Genomic DNA, 23,066 nt, shown 5'->3' with positions numbered 1-23,066 from the left:
TTGCAGGAGAGAGACTGTTCTTTACACTGCCTCTACTCACTAGACACTGGCAATGTCCCACTCCCTGTTTACTCAGTTGTACCAAACAAGGTAATATCGTGACACTTTTGTCTCAAAAAGGAGACAAACCAAATCCTTTTCAGAACCACGAGCCTAACCTAAGTCTCCCCTCAAAATGGGGGCAAAAAAATGTTTTTTGAGTGTTTCTGAAATCACTTGACAGGAAGAAAGTTAATTTTAAATCCATTTAAAAGCAACAGTGCTTCAAGTAAGTTCTTCTAGCTATAAAAGAAAATAAATGTTTTAGTTATGTCCAAGTATTTAAAATACTAGAACTAATATAAGTCCATAAAGTCCGAGGGTCTTTCTTAATTATTATTCCTTATTCATTTGTTTTACATGCAACCATACTAAGTCTTTCAAGTGATATATAGCCTTTTTACATTAGAGTCGGGGCTAATATCAGGTATTTTTCACATCGCTTTGTATGATGTACAAAGAAATGATGAGTTCTTACTCCATATAAACTATTTTGCTTCAACTTGTAACTTATAGGCATTATCTCACAAGAACAGATAAATCAATTAAACATCATAATCATATGTCATAAAATTAACAATATTCAGGTTTGGTTTCAAACAATCTTCCAGCAAATAGTCAAAGAATGAAATACTAGTAAAAGTAAAAGAGTAATTAGAACTTCAGCATACTAAGCCATATACAATCTGGGCACTGATGAGTAGACGTTGAATCAACTCTATTAGGATAGAAGTGACAGGTAAGTTATGTCCAGTGACTAATTCAAGTTTTAAAATCAGTCCTAAATTCCTAATTTATAAGCAATGTGATTTAGAAAACAAGGGGACAACAACCCAGAAACCCAAACACAAAGAAATCAAAATGTACACAAAAGAGTTGGACTGCCATAATAATTACACTTAAAATGTGTACCTTAATTCTTAGTATCATTTTGTTCAAGGTATTTGCCATGGCAGAGTCACCATTTTAATACCCTTGCAGTGGTTCCCAGCACAACTATCATACTGGGTAGCCATTACTATTATCCAAGTTAAAACCTATCACCCAACAAGAAACCCTACCTATTAGCAGTTAGCTCCAAATCCCGTCCTTCTGTGCCTAGTAGCCTTCTGTGCCTAGTAGCCAATCATCTACTTTGTTTCAATAGATTTGCCAATTCTGGACATGTCACACAAACAGAATGAACAGGGCCAACGTGAGCCCTTTTGGGTATTCCCTCTTTCACTAAGCATAGTTTTTACTAAGCTCATTTATGGTACAGAATGTAACAGCATTTTATTCTCCATTATGGCTGAATAATCCCCAATTTTCTGAAGCAATTAGGTGAAGCATTTCACATAGTGGTTTTACAAATGTCACCTGAAACATCTTCAGCCATTCCTGGAGGCCTGCTGGTGGTTGCACAGATGTAATTCGGCGACGTTGTTGCCCCTGGCCATTGGCTGCTCTCAGGTCCCCAAATGTTGTGGGTGTCGCTGAATAAGGTACAAGCCCAGTGGTACTACAAAAAGATTATTGAGGCAAAGATAAATAATTATTAAGAATCATGACTTGGCCTATTTCCATTAGTCCTTTTCTTTGGTTATTCTCAAAAGAAGAGGTACACAAAAACCTACTCTGCTAGTCTTAGAAGTTTTCTTCCTCCTGTTACTCTTCAGCAAAGCAAAGTGCAACCAAATGAAAAAAAAAAAAATCTCAAAAACAAACTAGCAAAACATCAAGTAGTTGATACATACAAAAAATAAAGTTAACATATCTCCCTAGGACTAAATGCATGGCTTAGTCCTAAGAACATGTAATTAACATAAACCAATGACCCTGGGTTCAAGCTCTAATTACCAATAAATGGACAAATAAGATTTTTCTTCTTACAAAAGATAGGTCCATGGGGCCGGGAGTTTCGCCTAGTGGTAGAGTGCTTGCCTAGAAGGCACGAAGGCCCGGGTTCGATTCCTCGGTACCACATATATAGAAAAAAGCTGGAAGTGGTGCTGAGGCTCAAGTGGTAGAGCTCTAACCTTGAGAAAGTCCAAGGACAGTGCTCAGGCCCTGAGCTCAAGCCCAGGACTGGGGGAAAAAAAAGACAGGCCCCAATTCTATGACTGGGAGTCTACATTTTTACTGTATTAAAAAAATAAAGTCTGAGACTATTAATGCTGTAAACAGCTCAGCAGAAATAGAATTCAAATGCATTGGGTATCACTAGTCACATACTTCCTGAAGCTTGCCCCAGATGGCTTCAAATTTATATTTATCTACTGCTGTATAAATCTTGTTATTCTTATAGCTTAGTCTAGACATTTGAGGGGATCAGTCTTGATTAGAAATGCAGCTATTCAAAACAGCAGAAAGAACTTATAGGCAAAATTAAATAAGATCATCTAAATATTTATCAATTCATGCTTTGAGAAAAAAGCCAACCAAACCAGAAAATGAATTTTTCAACTATTATACTGAAGAAGACTAGAGAATCTAGAGTTAGTGGTAACAAGAATATCAGCTAGACTATTAATACACAATAACTTATAACTTCTCTAATTAAAATATTAGCGAATACTGAGTTATTGCCTTAAAGATATTACCAAAAAGGAGCAGGATTAGTTAACAAAATTTATACTTGTGAAATATTCAAAGTCCAAAGAACAAATACAAACTACATCATAACAGTTGAAAATCAACTGGTAATCAAATCTGATAAACTACTAATGAAACAAATTCCTATTTTTAATTCCTGTACTGTTTTGTTTTATGTTGTTAAACCACCGTATTTTATAGGAAAATCTTCATCCTTCCTCATTTATAATGTTTATCTGGTATTCTTTCAAATGCATTTTTTCTGTAAAATAAAATTTGTCAATAAAAATACTTTAAAAATAGGAAATTTCATGTTACCACCTATCAAAAATGTAACAAAACATCGAATACACACATTAGTAATTGACAAAACCTTCAAAAGGAAGTGGGAAGAAACTTGCTATTGGGTCTAAATTCGCTTTAGTAAAGCTATGCTAAAAAAAAAAACAGTGATGTTCAGCCAGGCGTGGTGACTCACACCTGTAATCCTAGCTACTCAGGAGGCTGAGATCTGAGGATCCTGGTTCAAAGCCAGCTGGGGCACTAAAGAACACAAGACTCTTATCTCTAATTAACCACTAGAAAAGTGAAGTCGCATTGTGTCTCAAGGGGTAGGGTGGGAGCCTTGGAGCTGAAGAGCTCAGGTACAATGCCAGGAGTAGAGCAGTAGCCTTGAGCTGAAAAGCTCAGGGACAGCACCCAGGTCCAGAGTTCAAGCTCCACAACCGACTAAAACAGAAAATTTACTTTCGCAATATAAAAATTAAGCAACTAAAATAAATTTCACTGAAATGTGCTCTTTAATAAGAATCTAACAGTCATTAATTATGTTACCATAAAAAAACTGAACTTAACATACCTCTCCTGGAATCAGTAATTAATGTTAAGACCAAAATAAGATAGTTGACTGGAATCTAAATATTTTAAAACTAGCATTAGTAGTTTAACGTTAGACTCAACTTCTTCAAATATTTTATCAAGGCCTGAAGAAATGAAGTTTAGTTGTCTCTCTATCCTCCACCCAAAAGGCAGAGTTAAGAGGAATGGAGACAGTTAACAGAAGAGGGTGAAAGAAAAGCAGATTCTGTATCATCTCTTTAGATTTTCTAATGTAAAATTATCCTACTAATGATGTATACAGTTCATAAACAAGCATTTGAAAACATATATATGTATACACGCACACGCGCACACACACACACACACACACACACACACACACACACACACACACACACACACACACACACACTGTTCCTCTTGTTTGGAGAAAGAGGTGTTATGCAACCGGTAATTTATTTATTTATTTTTAAATCTTATACCTGGGCAATGTTAATGTTATTGTAACCTATAGAATAAAAATACCTAAATAAAAATATTTTGTGGAAAAATATAACTATAAAGTCTTTATTCTGATTAGTTACTTGAAGAATTGACAATTAAAATTAAAACCCAAAAAAGGATAAAAAGGTTCTAAAGATACTTTTGATATTTAAATTTTGAAATATAACATTCTAAGAAACATTCAAAGCCATTTTTAATTGGCTGGGAAACTGATATTGTGCTTAAGTTAAGCTTAATTAGCGTGAGAGTGGGAAAGTTTTATACTGATGCAAAAACCAAAAATGATGGACTGAAGCAAGAAACAAGACTACAATTGTGTTTAGTTGTTATGGAAACTATTCTCCTGGTGTAGAAATGTATGTGTTAAAACTTAATAGCTACCAAGCCAATGAAAGTAAATTCTAATATATTAATTTCACAAAATAAGAATTAGTATTTGAGATGTTTATTTCACAAACAGACTTTCAATTTTAAATACATAAAGATATCCATCATAGAATAGCTATTGCTATTATAGTACAAGACACGTTTGCTCATCATATTTTAGTTTACTTTTGGGAATTCCCTAAAAATACAGTTAAAAATCCAAAATAGCTTTTGCTTATGCTTTAAATCAATGTGTTAGCACAAAATACAAAATACAATGGTAGTCATTCTTCTCTCATTTAAAATGATGTTTTATTCCCTAATTTCAGTCATCTCAAAGTATGTTACAGTCAACCATTATCGGTAGTATTACTTCAAAAGAATATTCAGAATCATCTCTAAAAACACATGACAACTATGGGAGAATAGACTATGATAGTTAATATTACCTTGTATATTCTGAGACTTTGCATGGTTTCTTTCCCAAAGAAAAGGATCGGACCTCAGAACCATGGTCCAACTTTCTTTTCATCTATAAAGTAAAACAAAATAGGGTTTTTTTTAAGTCACTTGTACTCTTGACTTGGGATTCGTCATACTAAAAAATTGTTAAATTTTCTTGTGATTATAATGAAAATTAGGTAATACAGAAAATGAATATCTTTTTATTAAAACTTGTCCTACGTTGTTTTACTCTTAAGAGTCTAAAGGTAAATTATCCCTGGGGTGTTCTGTCTAGAAAAATAGCACTACCTGATTTTAAAACCAATATTTATCATATATAATGCCTGGGAATAATATAGCTATGTTTTCCAGGTGAATAATCAACATATAAAAAACTCATGTGAGAACCATATTTAACATGCATGCCTTCCTTATTAATCTCCATTCCTTACTGATCTACATTTTTCTTTTAAAAACATGTTTTAAGAAAAGAGAAACAATTTGAAATTTCCAAACCAGAAATAAGGAGTAGCTAAATGAATTGTAAATAATCATATCATTATATAAAAGGGTAAAGACAACAATGTATATAATTTTGGAGCTTTGTCATAATCATAACATAGACAGTTAAAAAATAGTAATTCACAATACAGAAATTTGAAGACGGTACAATGAAGCTGAAGGGAAAAGTCATCAACTGGTGTAAAAATAGAGTATAGCTCCTACATAATACAAATACTCTAACTTGAATGAACAAAAGTATTTTAAGAAAATGAATTATGCTTTTTATAAGAAATACCTAATATTAAGATTTAAGGCCTCATGTTATACTAGTACCATTCAGAATTGTATTCTATCAATATTGAAATACTTAAGTTTTTGTAGTTCACAATCAGTTTGACAGAGGTCATCTGACTATGCATTTATTTTAAAGCTAGAAAATAAGATCTGTTAAGATGCAACTTTTTCCATTTCAGAGTCCCACTCACTAATTAACTACTGTATTACTGCAAGTTACAGGAAATAGAGTTATTCTTATTTTTTATAGTAGCTGAAAACTAATTTTTAGCAGCCTATTGCTTCCCATGGGAACACCATAAAACAGAATGATACAATGTGAATACTAAAAAGAACCAAAAAACTCAAAATCTTTTTAAGACTGAATAATGACTGTTCCATCCCCACGGAAAAAAAGTCTTGGTATCCATTAAAGGATGACTTAGGGTGTTTTAAAAAATTTTCTTGGACATTAGAGCTGGATGGATATGACAGCACAACAAGCTTATCCACAATTTATTCCTTAGTTTGTAAAATCCTACTGGAAGAAAATGGAACTGATCTGCTTTCTTTTCTTTAGAACTTTCTGCACTTATTACAATGTTTTAAAGTGATTAGATCCAAAAGCCATTGTTTTCTTCCTCTGATTTTATTGGAAAACGTAATTAATATAAAAACACGCAGGTAGCCCATGCTTGCATATATATATACATATATATATGCTAAAGGAATATACACACATATATATGTATATATATATATATAATTTGTCAACGAACATATCAGGAAGGTCAATCAGTAAAATAACTTTTACAGAATGTTTTCACAATTGTTACAAGAAACTCTGATATTCATTCTAATTAAGTTATGATACTGGCTTTCAAAACTTCTGGATACCTTGTAAATGCATTAGTGTTAATACCATTTACCACTAAAGGCAAACTTTATTTCCATCTTGGAAACCTCTCAATAATTTTTTTAAATGCCCAAAATATACACCAAGGAAACACTGAAAAGGGGATGTTTTTTAATTTTATAAAATAAAGCACTTTTCTGAATGAGTCTATAACTCTTTTAAATATTGCACTCTTTATTGAAAAATATTGCCTTTTATAACCAAAATTAAATTCTGCAATTTTTGTGGGGCACAGAAAGTACCATCCCTCTTTAAACATAAATCCCAAATATTCTAATGATTCTACATGTTAAGAGTCAAGTAATGAGAAAAGAAACATGTAAGGTATAGAAAAATTGAAGGCAAATGGTTCACTCACTAAAAGCCGACTAAGGAGAGAGTATTTCCAGGTCAGCATCTAACGGAGCCACGTTTCTAAAGTCTGACTACATTTTTAATGAGAGAAAATTCTCAGATAAAGATGTACATTTTATTTTAAATTGAAGGCTTTTCCCAGCTCACATTGCTTTTCCATCATTTGCTTACAGTCATGAAATAAAGCAGAATACCAGACATCCAGCCACCCACCAAAATTAGAGGATACTGCAGCCATCTCTGATGATACAGATTTTCCTTCCCAGGCAGGCAGGCAGGCAGGCAGGCAGGCACACACACACACACACACACACACACACACACACACACAATCACACAGTACAGTTAGAAAACAGATTACTTACTTTGTAAAAAATCATTTTTAATGTGCCGTAGAAACCCATATTTTCTGTATTTTTCCCCTTCAATGATTCTGTGCCCCCGTGTGTCCGGCTGCTTGGCAGTCTCTGACAATATAAACCTTTTTCAGGTAGGTATGTCACAGATTCTAATGTGGACATGCTCAGGCACGTCAGAAAAGGAAGATTAGGGAGCAGAACCGGCAACCAAACTCCACAGTAAAGGCAAATGCAGCTCAGTATCAAACCGCTTCTCGGGACGCACATACATACATGCAGCCTGACTGAGGAGAACTCCAGGGAATAATGAGAGAGAACGGAGAAGATTATTGGAGGAGACGGTGCCCTGTCAAAGCCTTGACTGAACAGATTCCTCCCTCAGCAGCAGAGGGATCAGATTACATCTTCCCTTGAACACAGAATGGTGCAGTCCAGGATTCAGCAATGCAGACTGCACATCAATTATATGGTGATCCGCTCCAGGGAACCCGTAAGCAAGCACACAACGCACTGAACAGAGGGAGGATGTGGGCAGCAGAGACCGCCCCCACACGACAGCCCCTCTCCCTTTTCAAACTTTCAGCAGATTATTTTCGTATTCTGTGAATCTGTATTTGTTGAGAGTCTTAAAGAGCAAGCAACATTCCCACAAATAAGTCCTCCCGGAAACATTTTGAAAATGAAATCTTTTTATGCCACCCCTTCCAAAAAAGAGGCAAAGCAGGCTATTTTTATTAACTGTCATCCTACAGTAATGCTGGAACAGGCTGGTCACATCTTTCAAGTAGCTTGGATGGCTCCAAATGGCAGTATCAAAAAGGAAAAATTAAATACTCTTTGGGAAACTGACAATGAAGTAAATTCTTTGGAACATACAGTATTTGCAGAAATGTGTAATAAGTTACATTTCAACTGGCATGTCTCTTATGGCTTGATGAAGACATTCCTTATGCTTTTCCCCTTCGTTCTTTCAAAATTCAATTTAAGACAATAATCACACATTTCACCAATTCTTAGTAATCATGAGACTTAAAACACATAAATGTATAAAGTCTGTCTGAAAGACTATTTTGTCCAAAGGGACAATGTGCTTTTTAGAGGAAGGGCCTTGTCCTTATTTGCTTATCTTTGGTCAACAGGAAGCACTGGACTTGCATCTGTAAAATTACTTTTTTTAATGATAAGCAATGTGAATGTTTATCATTAAGACATTTAATAGAATAATAAAGGTGCCAGCATTTGCCTAAAGTCATCTTTTTTTTTTTAGAATGACTACTACACAAATCTAAAATTTTCATCTTGCAACATGCTACACTAGTTTCCAATGCAATTATAAGATTCTTTGGACTAGAAAGGCCTATTATTAAGGGCCTATTTAACTAACTTCTACCCTCTCTCCATTAACAATATTACAAGTAAATTGTATGCCTATGGTTAAAGTCCTCAGAAAATTTCTTCAGAAAAAAAGAAAATGGAAGTTAATGACTAAAATAATTTCAAATATTACATAAAATAGTATTTAATTTAAAAATTAAGTGTATACTAGGATATGCAGATAGCCATTTAAATTTCAGTGAAATAAGTGTTAAAATATATTAAACCAATGTCTTACTTTAAAATGAAAATTTTTGATGATAATACTCTGACCTAGAAATTAGATTCCATTATCTTTTTTAAAAATCTTCATGTCCTTAAACCCTTTCCCCCAGAAATAACATATACACACAAACTCAGAAGTTAGTTTTCAACATAGTAAATTAATTTATTTCATAGAGAAGTGCCTTTAAAATTTAAATCTATTACTCTCAGCAACAAATAATCTACTTGCTAGGAAAAGACCAATAAAACCTTATTATTAGAGAGTCAGAACACTTATGACTTAGAAAACAATAAATAGCTCTGTTCTAGGCTATTTGAAGAAAAGAATTGTAATGGCCTTTATTAGAATTTGTCAGTGGTTAACTAGAATACAAGTGACATATCATACATTCACTAACTTCAACTGCAATCTTGTCCTGTTTCTAACTGAACAACCTTTCTAAATCTACTCAGTTAAGAGCAGAAATCAACAGAGGACACTTGTCTCGAAATCTAGACGGTTAAAGAAGAATACTGACTGAGACTTTTTATATATTCAAACAAATATTTTCATAGTTTCCTCTTCCTAATGTTATTTGTCTTCCACAACTATCCGTTTATATGTAAGCATGCACATTCATGTTTTACTTTTGAATGAGAAAAATTTAGTTTAAAAAATCAAAATAATACAAGAATATGTTAATAAGTTTCCATACTACAATTCATCCATATACAATGGTTTCCATTTGAGAGTGGTTTTTAGCACTATCAATAAAAATTGTCCTCTATTTTACTACTCAAAAAAAAAAAATCTAAACATAGCCGGGTGTGGTGGCTCACGCCTATAATCCTCTCTACATGGGAGGCTGAGATCTGAGGATCATGGTTCAAAGCCAGCCTGGGAACTAAAGAACCTGAGACTCTTATCTCCAATTAACCTCTAGAAAATGGGAAGTGGGGTTGTGGCTCAAGGAGTAGGGTGGGAGCCTTGGAGCTGAGGAGCTCAGGGACAGAGCCCAGGGATAGGGCAGTAACCTTGAGTTGAAGGGTTTAGGGACAGTGCCCAAGAGTTCAAGCCCCATGACCCACAAGAAAAAAATATATGTGTCTCTCTCTCTCTCTCTCTCTCTCTCTCTCTCTCTCTCTCTCTCTGTCTCTCTGTCTCTCTCTCTCTCTCTATATATATATATTCTATATTAACATGAACAATGCAAATGAAGACCTCTCACATTTCTATTTCTGGTAATCTTGGCTAAAATACAGACTTTAGAGTTTTAAAACTTCTAAATGTCTCTAATGATATACTAATTAAACATGTCATTTGAAATATGATGTAAAAATCAATGTTAATAAATTCTTCAATAAAAAAATAAAATAAAAAGTTCATGTGTTTGTATCCAGTTATCTGTCTCACACTTGTAGACATTTCAAACCTTAAATCAGTCTATAATTGATGTTATTTTAAAAGTATTTTCTATGTGGAAAATGAACAATGCAATTTGTGGAGAAGGACAGGAGGAAGAAACCAGAGGAAAGTAAAGGAAGGGCTAACATTTATCAAAAAAGAAATGTACTCATTACCTGATTACCTGACTTACAAAATAGTAAACCCTCTGTCCAATATTAACAATAAAATAACTTTTAAAGGTATTTTAATGCCTTAAGCTAGAACGTAACACAAGTTATTTAAAAGGAATATTTACCTAGTCAACTACTCCTGACATTGATCATCTCAATTCTTAGAATATCTCAATATATGAAATATTTTCTTTCTATGGTTACCTTGGTTTTCTTGTTATTTTTAGTCAGGCAATACTTTTTCCCTTCCATTAAAAAAATTTCTGATGTTGATGACAACAACCTGTAAACACTGTTGATAATCTACTAACAAGAGTAATGATCAACAAGGAAGTCCTCAAATACAGTTCACCTGAGACCCAATGTTCACCTCATCAGAACTGCACTGAGCTAACAGTGTAAAAATGGTTGCCAGCAGAATCCTGAGAAAAATATACACAAAGATATGATGACGTACTACCCCAAAACAACCTTGGGGATGGGGGGGGGGGGGTTTAAGGCAACAGAATGAGTAATCCATGAACCATTATGAAATGGCTCTTACTGAGCACAAGGTTGAGATCAAAGTTTATCAAAAGGGCAAGTTACGGTTATAAACAGAAACCAAAAATCATATAGCCCAAACATACACAGTGAAAATGATCTAAAATCTTGTTAATGTCAACAATATAAACATGGTATGACACAAAGAGAACAATTAGTTCTTTTACTTACCTTGAACATTAAACCATCATCTGCATGATATACAGATATTGTTCTCTTATTGTCCTATTTATCATCACTAGTAGTATTACTAGTTCTATTATTATAGCTCAGTGCCATTACTTTTGGATATTTCACTCCTCTATTACCTACTCCTTAAAAGTTTACATCATTATTTTACTTGTAGGGAAATCCTGAAAAATAGTATGTAACAAATAGCTTTTAGTGAACTGGCAATTCAAGCAAGTAACAGGAATCACTGTGTAATTTGGTTAAGTATAAAAGTCATGGGACACCACCAACAGATAGCTGTCTTGCCCAGAGCACAGAATTTAGTCACAATTCAAAATGCAACATCAAAGAAAAGAATGTCAAGTATGTTGAGGCTGAAGGAATCTTTTTGACACTTCACCAAGTCAGTGTCATTAACTTTCTAGGATGTTATAACTGAAACTATCAAGAAATTCATTTTCATTATAGTTCCTCTATCAACTGATTAGAATAGTAAGTATGCCCAGTATTTACATTTTCACTGATACAAGTAGAAGACAGCATTGACTGATGTTTCCTGAACTCAGTCACTAAGAATTTAAGATTTTTTCCTTTATTAAATTTACAGTCAATTAAGAAAGAGAAAGGTGATACATACTTTTGATTTAGAACTCAAAATAAAATTCTAAAAAGTACTGAGAATTTCGAAAATTAAGGCTCTTGTGTATGGTTAAATGCTAGCTCTAGTTCCCAAGTTCAATATTATTTTTCTGATTTCTATTATATATGAAGTGGCTAAATGGACATAAGAAAAAAACTAAAGGGTAAAAATTATATTATATAGATAATATGCAAACAAACTACTGACATCTTAATCGTTCGTTTCATAAAATGATTTATTTTGGTCTATTTTTCTTGCAGGGAGAAAATATGGAGAAAATGGCCTGTTATATTTCAATGTCTACAGAATACTTTGGAGGACACTAGTAACAGGACAATAACGTTCCACTGCTAGCTAGCATGACTAAATATGAATTGTCAAACTGGGTAGAACAGGTAAGAAGATGGGAGAATTATTTACATAATCCATTAAGATTTCATAAAAGTTTAAAAGACTGAAGTGGAAGTTTAGTAAGTACTGAAGAGGAAAAAGGAATTCCCATTTGTAGACTTTAGGATACAGGTAGGAATATTACCATTATAAACATCTATTCAACTTCTACTAATCACTGGTCTTGAATGGTTCTCTGTAGGATAACCTACGTAAGTGTTTTTTCTCCTAATTCAAACTTTTAATACTAGAATTAAAATGTTATTTGACTTATTAGTAATCTCATGACTCATTTGTCCATTTAAGAGTTTGAAGAGTCTTTCTGTACAAGGAGAACTTTACTGCGTGGGCATGAACACTGATTAATAAAAGGTCTCTCTCCTTTAATAGGTGTGCATACCAGGAATCATACATCTAAGCAAGTTGTACTCTTGAATACAGTGAGTGGGGGGAACAGTACAGAAAGAATTGTTAAGCATTATTAAATACCTTATACTTTGCAAAAAATTCGAGACACTAAGTCTAAGAAGAGTAGGTAAACAGGCAGAGATACAATTCATAAATTTCCACCAATATGTGGCGAAAAAGTTTTCTGCCATTCAAAAGTATATAGCTTTCTTGGAAAACTTTCATTGCGTTCCACCATTCCTTTCCCTTACTAATCTGCCCTCAAGCCTAAGATTCAGAGCCTCCTTCTAAGAAGTAAGATCTAATACAAACAAAATATTTTGAACCTATAGTAAGTTTCTATCACTTATAGAACTAGAATGGCTATTACAAAGTAGAAGAATGTATGACATTCTATAGTGACTCATTTGAAAGATTTAAAGGAGGGGCCAGGAGTTTGGCCTAGTGGTAGAGTGCTTGCCTAGCATGCACGAAGACCCAGGTTCAATTCCTCGTTACCATATACAAAGATTTAAAGGAGTAAAAAAATGCCCAGATACAGATATAAAAATGTTACCAGTGGATATCTAAGTGGCTTAACAGAAGATTTTTCTCCTCTTTCTCTTACATGTCAATACACAGATTTAACCTTTTGAGTACCTGCTATGTGCTAACTACTGAAACCACTACACACATTGCTATGTGCTAACTACTGAAGACATTGCTAACAACAATGTGGTAAATCAACATATGTGTTGATTTTTAAATGGAAACTTATTTGAAAACAGTGAATACTGTTCTGTATTGATGCTAGGCTACTAAAAAAAAATAACACCAAGTTCATCTTTAATCAGATTCTTTACTTACTTGCTCTTGAAGTGTTCAAGTATTTGACAGAACCCAATAATCGTATCACTGCTACATTTAAAAGGAAGATTCTGCATACTCATTGTACAATCAATGAACATTTTAAAGCAATTACTCCACATATAATTTAACCCGCTGTACTCTTTGCTATGAAGAAAATCAAGATTAATAGGACTAACCTAATACTTAAATGAGCCTCTACCTTTTCAGGAGATTCCAAAGACTCAAATGATCTAGCAAATAAAATATTGTTACAACTGAGGACCACGAGTAGTGTTTGACATAACCTTGCCTGCTATGAAATTATTTTCAAAATTATTAATTTGCACAAGTACATGGTGAGGTATGATCCCAGCACACAGGAGGTGAAAGCAGTAGTACTGCAGATTCCAAACCAGCCTGTACTACATAATGTTTTTTTGTTTGTTTTTTTTTTAAAAAGAACCTATTCATTTGAAAAATGCACCTCAGGTATAAGTCTTTAATTTGAAGAAGATTAATGGCTAGCAACATTTTATTACTTTCATAAAATGCTTGAGATAGAAATATAAATTCATTTTCATTTAAATTTAAAAAGCATCTCTAAAAATATTTATCAACATATGCAAAATCTCTAAATATCTAAAAATTAACCCTGAAATCTGTCATGTCTGATATGTAACCAAAAAGTACTTTTTGTGGGATAAACAGTTATTTTAGGTTTTCTACCAGCTGGGTAGAGATGTGATACGTAATGACAGAATGATTACTACTCCACTAAACAAATGCACACTACAACTTAATTATGAATTGCTCCACAAATACTTATTGTTATCTACTGAGAATCATCTACATGATGAAATGAATGATTTCTATAGAATAGGTCTGAGATTTAAGTATAGGAGTAACTATTTTAACTCTTCTGGCTTTCATTAAACTAATGCTATGAACAAATTGTATTAAGGCTAAGATGTAATTTATTCCACCAATGCACGGCATTTATTTCTAAGACTAACTTTGTAAAAGTCACTGAATACAGGTAGCACAAAAAAAGATTATGACAGTAATTAATTGTGAGCTTCTAACCCCAAATTCTATTATACTATTATTAGTTTCATCCAAATGATCCTCTGGATTTCATTCTCTATTTCTTAAATAATGAAGAAAGGGTAGAAGGGATTAAGAACAAATTTTAAAAGATTTTTTTTAAAATTTTTGACTCTACATTTATGTTTGAGATTTAGTCTAGGTCAGTAAAATCCAAGCACTAAGCCAAAAAAATTAAATAAAGCAGCAAAACTGGGCAAGATGCAGAAGTCTCAATTATGAACAAACTTCCAATTTGGGGAGAGGGGGAAAGAAGGGGGAAAGCCAAATTGAACTATAACAAATAAATGCAAGTAGTAAATGACAATGTAAATTCATGTGACTATAGAGTTAGAAAGAGGAAGAAGTGGCTATTTTCAGGAAATGTACATGACAGACATCATTTCAAACCTACAGGATAAACGGAAAATAAACACTACTATTTAAACTCACTTGAGTGCTCTTTCCAGGTCCCTGTATCAACAATGCTATAAACTTCACTGAAGTTTCGATAAGCAACTCCTTTTAAAAAAAACACAAAACTGTTCCCTTAGGGGAAAAAAGCACACAGAGAACAGAACCCCAAGCCTGGCACTCTGAAGTACTTTAATTATCTTAACCCATACAACAACCTTGTGAAGAAAGTACTACTATCCCTATTTTATAGATGAGGTAAGAGGAACTTCCTCAGAGCCATACAAGCTTAAGCATGGTAATGGAACATAGACACATCTTGGACTCAGATTTACAGAAAATGAAACAGAATTTGTAGACAAAGTATTGGTACAAAATACATTGGTAGATTAAAAAAAACAAACTACTATAGGATGTTAAAAAGGAGGATGGAAGATGAATATGATCAAAGTATGAATGTATGAATGATATGGTCAAAGTATGAAAATATAACAATGAAATTCATTAAAATTGGTTTATGAGGGGGGAGGAAACAAGTGAGTGATAGAGGGGATGAAAATGGAATATACTTTACACATATCTGGAAATGAAGTCCCCTATATAAGCATGCAAATGTATCCTATGTAGAAGAAATCTGTATCAGAGCCTCTGCAGGCGGTAAAAAGGGACAAACTAGAGAGCTGAATGTTTTTCCAGGTAATTTTGGAAATTTACCAAAGGCAACTGGACAAGGAGTTGATAAGCCACCCCCAATGCCTAATCAAGAACTGCTTCCTATCTTTAACACTATGTATACTGATGCTGAGCGGAGTGGAGAAAGTCGGGTGGGAGGTATTCACAGCACATGGGCTCTGTTTTAAAGAAGAATCTGGAAAAAGAAACAAAACAAACAAAAACCTTTTATGTCCCACTCATCCTTCATGGTGTTTATTTCCTTAACACAAAAAAAAAAATAATGAAAAAGATCAGCACATACCAAAGGATTACAAATGAAATTCTTCAAATAAGCTACAAAATTTGACTCAAATGCTGAACCTTATTGAAGACTCAGAGAAGTCATATCTGTGTAACACTTAATTGAAGTAACTTTGATGGCTACTCCAACTTAAATACACTTAATAGAGCCTGTAACACTTCAATTTTACTTCAGTATTTCTAGTTTCATGTACAAGCATAAAAACTCTAAAATATTTAACTCATCAAGAAGTACATACACATTCATACTACCTTCCATATGGGCATGTTTATACATGTTTATCTACATAGAATGTATCATATGGTTGCCGTGTTGGCTTATTTTTTGTCTCCCCCCACACCCAGTCCTGGGGCTTGAACTCAGGGCCTGAGTACTGTCCTGGAGCTTTCCTCAAGGCTTGAGTTTTATCACTTGAGGCACAGCATCACTTCTGGCTTTTCTATGTATGTGGTATTGAGGAACTGAACCCAGGTCTTTGTGCATGCTAGGCAAGAGATCTACCACTAGGCCAAACTCCTGGCCCCTCTTTTTTTTTTTTCTTTTAAAGGGCGGGGGAGAGACATGTTATGAGAAAGGCTTACAACTTGAAACCCTACTGCTGTAGCTTTCAAGTATTGGGATTACAGATGTGTCTTATGCCTGGCTTGTGAGTTATGTCTGGTTTTGACCCTTATAAGAGCCAATCCATCTATTAAGTGATTATCAGTATACTCCCTGTGTGGTTATCACTTCCTCACAGTAAATATCAGGGATAATACATGTGTATATATTTCTTTGATTTTTGTCCTTATGTTTGACTAAAGTCTTAAGTATTTACTCTACTTAATATACATTATGACAAATAAAGATTTATGTTTTATTTCCATCTGTGATTTTCATTCACTATAATATTTACTAAGGTGTCTATTATATATTAGTTAAACCAAGTATGATTCTTAAATACTGGAGATTATAGGTTGGAGGGAAGAAAGACAATAAAGCAAAACTCCAAGATATTATCTCTTGGAAAATCATTCTGACTGCAGTCTTAGAAGCAAAATGGAAGTAAATCAAAGTGGACATGGAGAGACTTGTGTAAACAAATATTCTACTCGACTAAAGGAGACTAATGGTATCTTGGACTGAATGGGTATCAACAGAGGGGTACAGGAATCAAAAATTAAAAGATATGTAGGATATAAACTGACAGGACAACCCAGGTATCCATGGCTCACTCTTGCAGTCCTAGCTTCTCAGTAAGATGGTTCAAAAAGCTAGCCCAGGCAGAAAAGTCTGCGAAACTCCAAAATAACTATTAAAAAGCCCACCTAGAAGCACCACTCATAGAAAACATGCCTGGTAAGTACACCCAAGACTCAATTCAAACACAGATACTGGCTAACTCCCCATACTACTATCTCCTAAAATCCTGATACTCCAGACTGCAGAGACTGACCGAAGAGATTAGTCATGGGAATTAGAATAGAAGAGAGATATACAGTATAACAATGGGTTTCTTACTTGTGTAACTGGATAAAAAATTTCCACAATGTGAATAAAGATGTTTTCTACAATATAGGGACAAGCCAGATCTAAAGGTATCTATGAGACCTCCAGGTAAGGTTTTGCTGCAACTGGCTCAGAAGGAAGGTCTGGATTAGAGAGGAAATATATGAATCGCTGATACAGATCATCTGATTTCTTCTTGCCTCCTTCCTAAAGATATTAGTAACAGTAAAGCTAAAACCCTGTCACAATTTGTCAACATTATCTTTCTTTGCCATTAGACCAAATTCCAAGAGATTAGTGACCACTTCCATATTTCAGCTCCTCACATGATTTCTATGGTTACTAAGGTATTAAAAAGTAAGATTTATAAGACATTAGTAATATGACATTCTATGAAACAGTAACAAAACAAGTTATTTCAAAATATTAATCTTCAGAAAATAATATGCAAAAGTTGAAAACTCTTAAGAATCAGAATAAGTTAATATGCAAATATATTTTATATTTTAATCATGTTATTATTTAGCATTACATTTATAATTTTACATATTTTATTTCCCCCCCTAAGGAAAAGTAAAATATGTCTAATAAATTAAATTGAAAGTAAACATAGTTTGCTGTGTAATAAAAAAGTAATTGTATTGTTTGGAGCTTTCAAAGAAATATATGATTAGATACTAGGGGCTCATACCTCCACTCCTAACTACTCAGAAGGCTAAAGTTGAAGCCAGCCTGGATTGGTGGGAAGAAAAACTGCATGTGACACTTATCTGCAATTACCCAGCAAAAAGCAGGAAGTAGAGACATGTGAGTGGGAAAAAAGTCAAATGAGAGGACAATTCAAAGCCCTCAGTTCAAGCTCTAGTCCTGGTATTAAAAAAAAGGACAAAAAAAATAAAATAAAGAAACAAAAACAAAAAAACATAGTTACAGATGACTAGTGCCTATAATCTACTCAGGAGGCTGAGATCTGAGGATCACAGTTCGAACCCAGCTGGAGCAGGAAATTCCATGAGACTCATCTATCTCAAATTAACCAGCAAAAAGCCAGATGTGGAGATGTGACTCAAAATAGCTCAAAACTGCTCAAAATGACCTGTCATTATAACTTTGGACAACAGATACTATATGGCTCAACTTCATCTTCAATGTAATAAATACTGTATGGATTTTTGCTAAATCACCTTTGGCTTTCTTCTTTGGGGGGGGGGGGTCACAGGGATTGAACTCGGCCTGGGCGCTGTTCCTGAGCTCTACAGCTCAAGGCTACCTACCTACTTACCCTAACCCTGGGCCTAGGCTTTGTCCCTAAGCTCTTTTTTTTTTTTTTTAAACTCAAGGCTACCACCCTGCTCTTGAGCCAAGCACCACTTCCCGTTTTTTTGAGATAAGAGTCTCTTTTGTGCCTGGGCTGCCTTTGAACCTTGATCCTCAGATCTCAGCTTCCTGAGTAGCTAGATTTATAGGTGTGAGCCACTGAGCCCACTGCACCCAGCTTGGCTTTCTTCTAACAAGTATCTTAACATTATACTATGTCCACTTCTGTATATAACCACAGTTTGGAAAAAAAAAAATATTGGGGGTGGTCATGGGACTTGAACTCTGGGCTTGGGTGCTGTCCCTAAGCTCTTTAGCTCAAGGCTACCACCCTAGCCCTGGAGTCACAGCCCCACTTCATATTTTCTAGTGATTAATTGGAGACAAGTCTCTTGGTCTTTTGTACCGGAGCTGGTTTGAACCTGGACACTCAGATCTCAGCCTCCTGAGTAGCTAGGATTACAGGCATGAGCCTCCGCACCCAGCTACAGTTTGGCAATTTTAAGTAAATGTATTTTATTGTGACAGCAGAAGTTGTGACAGCGCTAACTGCACTGGTAGTTTTTAAAGAGAAACAAGATATACTAAAATATATAAGCTAATTTGAGGTTTCAGAGCTAGTTTTGGTATACCATTTATGACTTTTTTATTAATTAATATTCTAAAAAGGTCTACAGAAAGCTGAACAGCCTCTCAAGCTCTGAATTCAGAACACTGACCTTGGACTTTCTCAGAATGATTTTTAATGCACTCTTATTAGTAAAACCTGTTCAAACACATGTCCCATCTGCCAGCACCCCATCTGCAATAGAGCTTCTTATTCTTGTAGCCAGTGTAAGTCCTGCCTGCTTCCTTCTCTTCTCTACACACCAGCTGTATGGTAATGAGTAAGAGCAGCTGAAAAATACTGCACGATAACAAAGCTAATATGGAAACAGCAGAGCAACACTTCCCCCCGAGGAAGCAGTGCAGCATGAACATAGTTGATAAGCTATTAAACAGGGGTTGAGGCTAGAATCTTGTTTGTGTGGGGCATCTGTATGTATTTGGAGTTGGGTATGTAAACATGAATAGAAAAATCTGAGAGCACAAAGTACCAAAGCAAGATCTGAATTCCTAACCACTATTGTCTAAGTCTGTGTAGGTTTTTTAAATGTTTCCAAGTTTCAATTCTTATATAGCAATGAATACCATTTTCATAAGGTAGTCTTTACAGATGTTAACAAGTATATCCTATTTCTTAACAAGTATATCCTATTTCTTAATTACCAATTTGTGGAATACAGGGAGAAAAAAGATGTCAAAACTATAAAAAAACAAACAAAAACGATTAGCCATTCTTAGCAGCTAATACACAAATCCACAAATTCTGCTTCTACTTATAGATAATTTTAAAAATTCTAATTTGAATCCATCACATTTGTTCTGAACATCTGAGAATCTCCAAGATGTCATTGATCATTTTTTTCACTGATGTATATAATAAGAAAAACCCTACTATGTCCACAACAGTTACACTGAATGAATCTATACAATGTAAGCAAAACTTAACGTTCCATTTAGGAAACATAGCAATCACTCTGGAAACTGTTTAAGAAAGCCATTCAAAATTGGTGCTAGGTATTTTCTTTTACAGTTCAAAATAATAGCCTTAAACAAAAGTACCTTAAACAAAAGAAAATACGATTATATCGGGTGAATTAATTATAAAGATTATTTGGGCTTTATGATACTGCATAGTACATAATTTCTATAGTTTAATTTTGCCTTTACAAGAACTCTCTATGAAGCAGACAATATCACCAAGTTTACAACTAAAGCCTAAGTAGAGCAAAGAACTCACACTCAGGTCTCCTTGGCTCCACCATCCATGCAGGTTAGGTCTGCACTCTTCATTGTCAGAACGTTGGAGGTGCTGCATAAACAGCAATGGCTGCCTGGCTATTTGCTTTTTAGTGTATCTTGGGAGAAAAAAACCATGCTAAGCTTTGTAATGAAATGTATAATAACCTTAACTGTTTTGATACTGAAAAAAATAGCAATTATGAATTGGTAATACTAATAATTACTACTAATAATTAGTAATAATTATAAAATAAGACTAAGCCTTGTTTGCCATATTTTAATCAATAATAAAACACTCAACATTGAAAAGACAGTGGAGTAGGTAAAGAGCACACTAGCTAGCACGGGTACTTTGTGTATTTTCATTTTACTATTTAACTACAAAATGCATTTTCTTCTCATACTCTATATATTCCTTCACTTGAAATACCAACTTAAACACACTCCTTCACTTGAAATATAAACCAAGGACACAAGTTTTTTGTAAACACAAGACCTTTTGTAAATACATGTAAGAATCTGTACTTAAATATTAATTACTCCTTTAAAAGGTAAATTATATTTTCTCAAGGACCAAAATTTTACCTATAACATTTGAAGTTTAAAGCCCATAATTGCAGAAGAGATCTACAAAAATGGTACTATACTGCCCCTACATGTTCATAACTGTAGTAACAGTGACATTTTTATATCTGAAGTGACAATGAAGACATTTCTAGGGATTGTGCTCCAGTCACTCACATAGACAAATGTCATTAAAGCTAGGTGGTTCATGCTTATAATCCTAGCTACTCAAAGCTGAGATCTGAGGATGGTAGTTCAAAGTCAGCCCAGGCAGGAAAATCAGTGAGCCTCTTATCTCCGATGCACCACCGAATAAATAAATAAAACCAGAAGTGGAACTGTAGCTCCAGTGGTAAGAGTGCTAGGTTTGAGCATAGAAGTTCAGGTACAGTGCCCCAGAACCTGAGTGCATGCCTCGGGACTGGCATTAAAAAAATCATTTAATATATAATAATAACTAATAAATATTAATTTTCACATTCAAGACTCAAAAATTTAAATTTTATCGAAATAATGCTCTTCCTCTCAAATATTATCCTAACATCTCTGTAACCTATCATAATCAAAGCCAAATAGCTTACTAGCCCTGTGCTTTTGAGATCATAGTTAACCTTTACTGTGTATGTAGGGAGGTGGTGGGTATGCATAGGCATGCATGACAGTGCTAGGCTTGAACTTAAAGCCTTGTACTCTTGCTTGGCTTTTTCTGTTACAGCTAGCACACTACCACCTTGTTTTGCTGGTTAACTGAAATGAGAATTAAAGTTTTGTCTCTTAGACTGGCTATAAACCTTGACTCTCAGATCTTAGACTCCCAAGCAGCTGGATTAAGACTCTCGTGTCTTGGTCCTTTTATTTTTGTTTGGGAAGGGGATTTCAAAGAATGCATGCATGAAATTCCATCCGGAAAATTATGTTTGCAGTTAAACAGGTATCTTAAACAGGTATAGTGGACCCAATATATAATGCTGTTGATGTGTAGACAGTATGCTTAAAACTAAGAGCTGCTACCAACCAAATGGCCAAGTGCTGAGCTTGAAAGCTTGTGTCATTAAACCCAGATGTGTTCCTCTGGTTTTGAAGTAAGAACACAGAATGATGACAATGAGATCCACATAACAGAGACAGAAAGGTACCTTGTGGCCTCCTTAAGGAAAGATGCTCCTTCTCCTTGTTTACTCTTGTTTACTTTTGTTAACACTCAATTCAACTTCTTGCAACTACTTTAAATAAGAATCATGGCTAAAGAAAGGTAAACTAGGTTGGGTTAACTGGCAAAGCTATGACAGAAATTTTAGACTAACAGACAAATATCTGGCAGCTGTTTCTACTACCATGAGACGTGTACTTATAATAGAGATTATTAATAGCAATACAGTTTGGGAGAGGCTGTCATTTATAATGTAAAACTATCACTAAAATTCAGAAACAACATACATAATGTGACTAATAAAAAGAGCTGTAAAACTAGTAAAAAATTGTTTAAATTAGTATTTTTTAAATACACATATAGGTTACCCTTTTGTAGGAAGAACGAAGTATGAGTAGAAAAAATGTAATTTGAAATAATATAGGTAACACACCGATGTCAAATATTTTCTATGAATGAAAAATAAAATCACTATGAACAAATTATTTTTCATCTACTTGTATTTTCCTTCATCAAAGCATGTGTATATGTGTGATATATATTTCCTTTATATATGAAAACTTCTTATGCTTTCCTAGTTTTTCCAAACAAAAGAAGTTCATTTGATTAAAAAAACTACAATCAACATGGAAGAGATTCATTTGATAGAAAACCTACAATAATGGAGAAAGTACAATAATACAGTTTGATTTAGAAGTATCAAAATAATTTGTTAATAGGAAAAGTAACATTTTCAATTGGCACAATTTTCTAGGACACCAATTCCATAATATTTACTAAAAAAAAGGCTAATGAAATTCATACCTACTAGCTCAATGATTCTATTTCCACAAATCTGTACATAAGGATGTGGCCAGAGATGTCTGCATAAAAATGTTCAAAGTCCCTATGCAAATCAGTAACCGTAGAAGTTATAGTAC

At 34.1% G+C, this 23,066-nt stretch overlaps 1 protein-coding gene across 5 annotated transcripts in view; it reads right to left on the bottom strand.

Moving 5' to 3' along the window:
• The window catches only part of Fbxw7 (F-box and WD repeat domain containing 7), a 101,965-nt gene that overhangs the window by 21,226 nt on the left and 57,673 nt on the right, over window positions 1-23,066 (bottom strand). For 4 of the 5 annotated variants that reach the window (XM_090356858.1, XM_090356855.1, XM_090356857.1 and 1 more), the window contains 2 exons: window positions 4,773-4,855; window positions 1,399-1,540 (listed from right to left, as the gene is read on the bottom strand). In XM_090356858.1, the coding sequence (XP_090212984.1) occupies window positions 1,399-1,540; window positions 4,773-4,855 (225 nt within the window). Of the gene's footprint in view, window positions 1-1,398; window positions 1,541-4,772; window positions 4,856-7,179; window positions 7,640-23,066 lie in introns of those variants that run through there. The other variant, XM_090356860.1, reaches the window with a different exon arrangement.

Source organism: Megascapheus bottae, chromosome 23 (assembly GCF_031878675.1).
Source record: "Megascapheus bottae isolate mThoBot1 chromosome 23, mThoBot2.hap1, whole genome shotgun sequence".
Classification (NCBI taxonomy): Eukaryota; Metazoa; Chordata; class Mammalia; order Rodentia; family Geomyidae; genus Megascapheus; species Megascapheus bottae.
The sequence above is the reverse complement of the archived record's forward strand: the minus strand, read 5'-3'. Positions and strand labels throughout refer to the sequence as shown.